General features: G+C 40.9%; 1 protein-coding gene across 2 annotated transcripts in view; it reads right to left on the bottom strand.

Annotated features, from left to right (window-relative positions):
- Positions 1-7,096, bottom strand: part of GRB10 (growth factor receptor-bound protein 10) — a 108,606-nt gene that overhangs the window by 38,966 nt on the left and 62,544 nt on the right. For both annotated transcript variants that reach the window (XM_006901588.1, XM_006901589.1), the window contains exon 4: positions 2,209-2,324. In XM_006901588.1, the coding sequence (XP_006901650.1) occupies positions 2,209-2,324 (116 nt within the window). The remainder of the gene's footprint in view (positions 1-2,208; positions 2,325-7,096) is intronic.

Raw genomic sequence — 7,096 nt, 5'->3', positions numbered from 1 at the left:
GGGGTTTGGGGAGGTGCGGGGGGGTTGTGTATCAATGAGGGAGTTTTTCTTTTGCTTTTCAAGGAGAGGAGCAAACGGGTGGGGGGGCTGTTGCGGGGAGAAGGGTGCAACAATGAATCTCTGTAGATGTTCATTGAAACGAAAAATAAACAAACTAAATTAATAAAATAAAAAAGGGGGGGAAAGCCATCTCATCACATAGTGGAAACACTGCATTCAAAAGCCTGTATTCAGTTTCTGTAATTGTCAAATTCAAGTGTACCATATGTACTATGTTTAGAGCTAAATTTTTGCCTTGCAGCTCTCTCCAGGACAAAAAAAAATGTGCTGGCAGACTAGTGTTTAAGCAGTTGCACTGTCAACCCTAAGACAGGCAGTTCAAATCTACTCACTGCTCTGAGGGAAGAATATGGGTAATCTCCTCCCATGCAAGTGACAGACTTTAACAATCCGCTGGCGAGGAGTCATACAAAAGGTGATGACAAGTCTAATAAAGCTGTAGCATAAGTGCATTACATGAGACAGGGTTCCTAAAAGTGGAGGGGAATGCAGTTGTGTGATAAAAGCCTTCTTCTGGTGCCGTTTTAGAAATAGTTATCAAATTCCTCACTCCAGCCCCAAACAGCACTTAAATGATCCAAATTAGAAGCTGAGTGGGCTCTGCCTGCTGACTGGGATAAGAGTGAACACAGTGAGAGGTGTGGGGATTCTGCTCTGGGAGGTTCAGTGAATGAGTCCCACCCTTAAAAAGAGGAAAGAAAAATCAAGGAAACTATTTCTATATATCCAGGTACCTACTCTCTATTCATTCTTCCACAAATAGCCCTAAGTAATGTTTGTAATTTACAGAGAACACAAGTGAAAATGAGTGTGTCTTCTCTTGAGTGAGTATGTTTCACACTCTTGATCAGTATGTCCAATTCAACTAAGAACTTTCAAAACATATAGAAAAACCAGGCTTTCCTCCACTTAAGACCTCTCCAAAGTACTGAAGAGCAATGGTGCCACTCTGGAGACTAAGGTGTGTCTGATACAGGCCATGGTCTTTGCAATCACTTGTTATGCATCAGAGAGTTGGACAATGACTAGGGAGGATAGAAAGAGAATTGATGCCTTTGAGCTGTGGTGCTGGAGAAGAGTACTGAATGTCCCATGGACTTCCAAGAAAACAAACAGATTCATCCTGGAGAGGGTTAAACTGGGCAGCTCTTTGGAGGCAAGGATTCTGGGGCTTCATCTGACATACTTTGGACATGTTGTAAGGGGGGACCGGTCCTTGGAGAGGGACATCATGCTTGGGAGGGTGGAAGGACAGTGCAGGACGGGAAGACCCTCTATGAGGTGGATTGATTCAGTGACTGGGATAAACGGGATGGGTGTGTCGGAGTCAGTGTGATTGGCACAGGATAGAGCAGGGTTTAGGTCTGTTGTCCTAGGGTCGCTATGAGTCGCAAGTGACTCGACAGCACATAACAACAACAACAACAAGACTTAGACACTAATCCTCTCTGCACTATTACTATTTGTAGAAGACAGTAACCTTGGGCCAATCCAAAGGCATGCAGTTATACACCAGATTTTGAGAGCTGTGAGCAAGCGTTGTGTAGTTAAATAACAATTAATGAAATTCTCAAACCTATGAGCTACCCCATAAATTTCAAGGAGAGCTTTGAACTGGTTCTTCCCAGGGAATGGCTGAGGAAGGGACATACAAATAGGCCCAAATACGTGAAATGTAGGAGTATCGGCATGATAAGCTGAATGGAAAAAATAATGGGTAGACAGACACCTTACTAGAAATGTAATCTCCTTTTTAAGAATAAAATGGCCATGTGCATTGCCTAACAACATAATCCCTTGACTACACAGAGGCAGAAACAGTAAAATGAAGCTGAAAAATGGCAGATAGTGCCATTTTGAATGTGTGTCACTCTCCACAGAGCTGCCAATAACCCACTTTCCTGAGTCAGTCTCCTGAGGATAACCTATGCTTAGTGAGTCTCCCACAACAGGATTGTGACCAGCAATTCTTTCCATTCCGATTTTTGTTCTTACAAACTTAAGTCTGCTCCAATATCACTGTGTCAGCTGTGACTGAATTAGTTTGAAGTCATGATCTCAAGTTGATGATTTTACAAGGCAGATTCTGCTAAACTTGAGCATGGATCCCAGGATTACAAACCCCAAACCCAAATAGGTAAGACTCACCATAGGATTTTTAAAAAACTCATATTTTGCATAATTCTTCCTGAATAAAAATTTACTTTCACTTGCCATGGTGCTTTCCACCTGGGCCACCAGCTCATGATCTTCCAGACACCGTTCTGCAAAGGAAAAGCATCATGTGTGAGAGGGAGAGTGCATCAGGGTGGCCTGATAAGAACTGTCACATGTGGGCTAAGCTCCTGCTTGCCTTAAAACACAGTCAACTGAGGTGAGCTCAATAAAGAGCTTAATGGAAATCCCTCTTTAATACACTACGAAATGCATGTTATTGCTGTTGTTGTCATTCTCACCCTCTGAACAGCAGCTTTGAACTCTGCCCTATCTTGAGTCAACTTTACTATCACACTTGAATCCATTTGCCACACTTACTGTGTCAATCATTCTCATTTAGGGGCTTCCTCTATTGCACTGACCCTCTATCCTTCTAAGCATGAAGTCATATAAGGTCTTAAAATACATAGTAGGAGGAACATAGACATTCTCTACTTTTATATGCATTATTGAAATTTCACATCAACAAAAATGTAAGAGAAATTAATAAAGACTTTCCTCAAATGATGCCATCTTGCCACCCTTGATTAAGAATCTCAGCTCCTGTAAGACACTAGTAAATGGGAAAGTGCATACACACAATGAGAAGCAGAAGTTACATTGAGGTTTGAGTGGGTGAAAGGAGGGGGCTGCAGAGACAGACAGATGTCATGCTTCTGAGTCCCTGAGACCAGACTGGCTGATCTGGTGTTGGAATATAATATGACAGGGTGTATTTGCACAACACATCCAAAGGTAAAAACTCAGGTGCTGTCAGATCAACTCTAATTCACCGCAGCTCACACGTATCAAATTAAACTGTGCTCCACAGGTTAATCATTGGCTAGTTTTGTGGAAGTGACTGCTTTTCTTCTGCAGTATCTAAGGGCCTGATTCCCTGACCTTTTGGTTGGTAGGCACTGCCACTCAAGGATGCCATCTCTAAACATTACTGTTATTATGTACTATCTAGTTGCTTGTAACTAATAGTGACCCTGTATATATAATAGCTCTGAACCCTGTCCTATTCTGAGCCAGTTTCACCATCTCTGACACACTTAACACCATTATCCCAGCCACTGTGTCAATCTATTTCATCCAGGGTCTTCCTCTTTTGTGCTGTCCCTCCTACTTTCCAAACATGATGTCCTTCTGCAAGGACTTGTCCCTCCTGGCAATATGCCCAAAGTATGTGAGACAGAGCTTCAAAATCTTTGCCTCTAACTTGGGAGGGGCTGGAGAGCATTATGTTGAGTGAACTCAGTCCCACAAGGGTAAATATTTTATAAAACCATTATTGTAGAATGAGTATAAGGGTCCAATAAAGGTGGGAGACGTTGGAAGCATAGAAATAAGGATGTGCATGGGGTTGTACAATTTGCTGGGTGGTGGAATGAGGGAAATGGAAAGAATTTGTTCTTGAAAACAATGTATTCTAATTTGTAAATAAACTAGTAGGGGAAAAAAAAAGCTTTGCCCCTAAGGAGCAACTTGGTTTCACCCTCTCTAGGACAGACTTGTTTGTTCTTTTGGCAGTCCATGCAACACATTTCTCTAGCACCACAACTCAACTTTCTGTCATCTTTGGTCACTGTCCAGTTCTTGGATACATAGCAAGTAATTGCAAAGACTGGATCAGGCATATTTTAGTTTCCAGATTGAAATTGTTGGTCTTTAGCACTCTGGAGAGGTCCCTTACAGCAGATTTTCTCAATGTAATTAATCTTTTGATTTTCTGACTGCTGGTGCCAAGACTATAGACTGTTGACTGTGGAACCAAGCGAGCTGAAATTGTTAACAAACTCAATCTTTTCTCCATGTATCATGGTGCTGCCATTTGGCTCACTGGTGAGTTTTGTCATCTTGGTATTGAATTTTAAAACATATTGAAGACTGCACTCCTTGCCCTTCAGCAGCAAATGCTTCAAGCCCTCTGCATTTCCCACAAGCACGGTTGAGTCATCTGCATAAGGCATGTTGTTGATGAGTCTTCTGCCAATCCTGATACCACATTCTTCCTCATAAATACAGCCTCTCAACTGATCTTTTTCCACACATAGATTGAAAATGTGTGGAAAATTTTGGTATATAGCTTTTAAACTGTTCTCTCCCTCATCTGTTTCAATGCAGTATACATAATTTATCCAATCTTTCTCAGTCTTACCCCAACCCTGATGTCAGTTCCGTTCTACAACAGTGGCACTATGAAGTATTTGTCACACAGCATAATGTCATCCAGGGTCACCAATTTTGAATAATATTTCATGAGTTCCTTGTTTTTCAATGCAGCGTGGTATTCCGATGTGTAAATAGACCAGAGCTTCTCTATCCATTCGTTTGTTGATGGGCACTTAGGCTGTTTCCAACTCTTTGCTACTGTGAACAAAGACACAATAAACATGGGTGTGCATATATCTGCTTGGGTGGCAGTTATGGTTTCTGTGGGGTATATTCCCAGCAGAGGAATTGATGGGTCAAATGGTATCTCTATTTGCAAATTGTTGAGAAAGTGCTGTACAGCCTTCCATAGAGGTTGCACCATTTTACACTCCCACCAACAGTGAATAAGGGTTCCAGTTTCTCCACAACCTCGCCAGCATTTGTTGTTTGCTGTTCTGTTAAATTTTGCTATTGTGACTGGGGTGAGATGGTATCTCATAGTTGTTTTGATTTGCATCTCTCTTAGAGCTAGGGATTTTGAACATTCCTTCATGTGTTTGTTCGCCATCTGAATGTCTTCTTTTGTGCAGTGTCTGTTCATATCCTGTGCCCATTTTTCAATTGGGTTATTCACCTTTATCTTGCTGTGGTGCTCAAGTATTTTATAAATTCTAGATGTAAGTCCCTTATCAGACATGTCATTACCAAATATTTTTTCCTAGTCTGTGGATTCCCTTTTTATTCTGTTGAAGAAATTTTTAGATTTGATTCTTAGAAGGTCCCATTCATCTATTTCATCCTCTCCTGGTTGTAGATTTTTCAGGTTGCTTGGAAGACTGCTTATGTTGTGGATTAGGACTTCTAGAGTTCTTCCAAGCTTTTCTTTAATGAAATGTTCTTAGTTTTAGTCCTAGGTCCATGATCCATTTTGAGTTGATTTTTTTGTATGGAGTTGAGGTGTGGTTCTTGCTTGAGTTTTCTACAGGTAGTTTTCCAATTTTCCCAGCACCATTTGTTAAAAAGGTTGTCACTTCCCCACTTAACTGATTTCGTCTCTTTGTCACAAATCAATTGACCTTAGATAGATGGACTGATTTCTGGATTTTCTATTCTATTCCACTGATCTATATCTCTGTAATTATACCAGTACCACTCTATCTTGACCACCACGGCAGTGTAGTAAGTTTTGAAATCAGGGAGTGAGATGCCTCCTACCTTATTTCTCTTTTTAAGGCGTGCTTTGCTTATTCAGGGCCTCTTTCCATTTCAAATGAAATTAGAGATTGCCTTTTCCATCTCATTGAAGAGTGGAATTGGTATTTGTATTGGGATTGCATTGAATGTGTAAATATTGTCGTTTTCACGATAGTGAGTCTTCCTATCCATGAACAAGGGATATTCTTCCACTTCTCTAGTCCCTGGAGAGGGACATCATGCTTGGGAGGGTGTAGGGATAGTGAGGAGAGGAAGACCCTTGATGAGATGGATTGTTTCAGTGACTGGGGTAATGCGTGTAGGTATGTCAGAGACAATAAGACTGAAACAGGATAGAGCAGGGTTTAGGGCTGTTGTACATAGGGTCACTAAGAGTCACAGGTGACGTGACAGCACATAACAATAAAAACAAGTCTTTACGTTTTTTATTGTAACACTTTGCTTTGTCTTCTGGAACTCCCTTTTGAACCCTTCTGTTTAGCTTTTTAACTTCCTGATTTCTTCCCCTTGCTTTGGTCTTCACTGACCTTGTACTAGGGTGGTTTTCATGGACTAGATTATATCACCAAGGCAGGAAAGAAAACAGTGTTTACCGAGTTCACATACATGTTCTCTCTCTCTCCTATACCTCTTCTTTCCCTCTCGCTATTCAGAACAACTAAGGTCAGTGTTGCCCTACAGAGCCTTCTTCCTTCAGTCTGGACACTGGCTCCATGCAAAGAACAAAGAACCAGCAAGCACTGCATCAGTGCCACATTTTTGCATCTAGACCTATAAAAACCCCAGATCCATTGCTATGAAATAAGAAATGACTCAAAGTGGACTCTTCAGCAGGTTTTGGGAGGCTGTAAACCACACAGAAAGAGATCATTCATATTCCTCCCATGGAACAGCAGGTGACTCTGAACCACCACCATTGGCTTAAATCTCAGCAAGTCTGAAGAGGTGAAGTACAAAGTGTTACCCAGGTCCATGACACTACAAAATAATTGCTTGAGTTTCCTAACCAATACAAACAGTAACCTTTGAAATGTATGTGAAAATAGCTATTAAGAGTGGAGATAAATCACAAGATTAAATATTTGGGAGTAAATATAACTAGAAGCACAAAAGATCTAGTCAAAGAAAACTACAAAACATTATTACAAGAAACAAAAAGAGACTTGGAGAAGTGAAAGAATATCCCTTGCTCATGGATAGGAAGGCTCAATGTCATGAAAATGGCAATACTACCAAAGGCAATATACATGTTCAATGCAATCACAATACAAATACCAATTCCATTCTTCAATGAGATGGAAAAGGCAATCTCCAGCTTCATTTGGAATGGAAAGAAGCCACGAATAAGCAAAGCACTCCTTAAAAATAGAAAAAAGGTAAGAGGCATCTCACTCCCTGATTTAAAATCCTACTACACTGCCGTGGTAGTCAAGACAGCATGGTACTGGTACAATGACAGACACAT

This window comes from Elephantulus edwardii, unplaced genomic scaffold, assembly GCF_000299155.1.
Source record: "Elephantulus edwardii isolate Elephantulus edwardi_28Jun2011 unplaced genomic scaffold, EleEdw1.0 scaffold00337, whole genome shotgun sequence".
NCBI lineage: Eukaryota > Metazoa > Chordata > Mammalia > Macroscelidea > Macroscelididae > Elephantulus > Elephantulus edwardii.
Note: the sequence above shows the minus strand (reverse complement) of the source record. Positions and strands in the feature narration are given on the sequence as shown.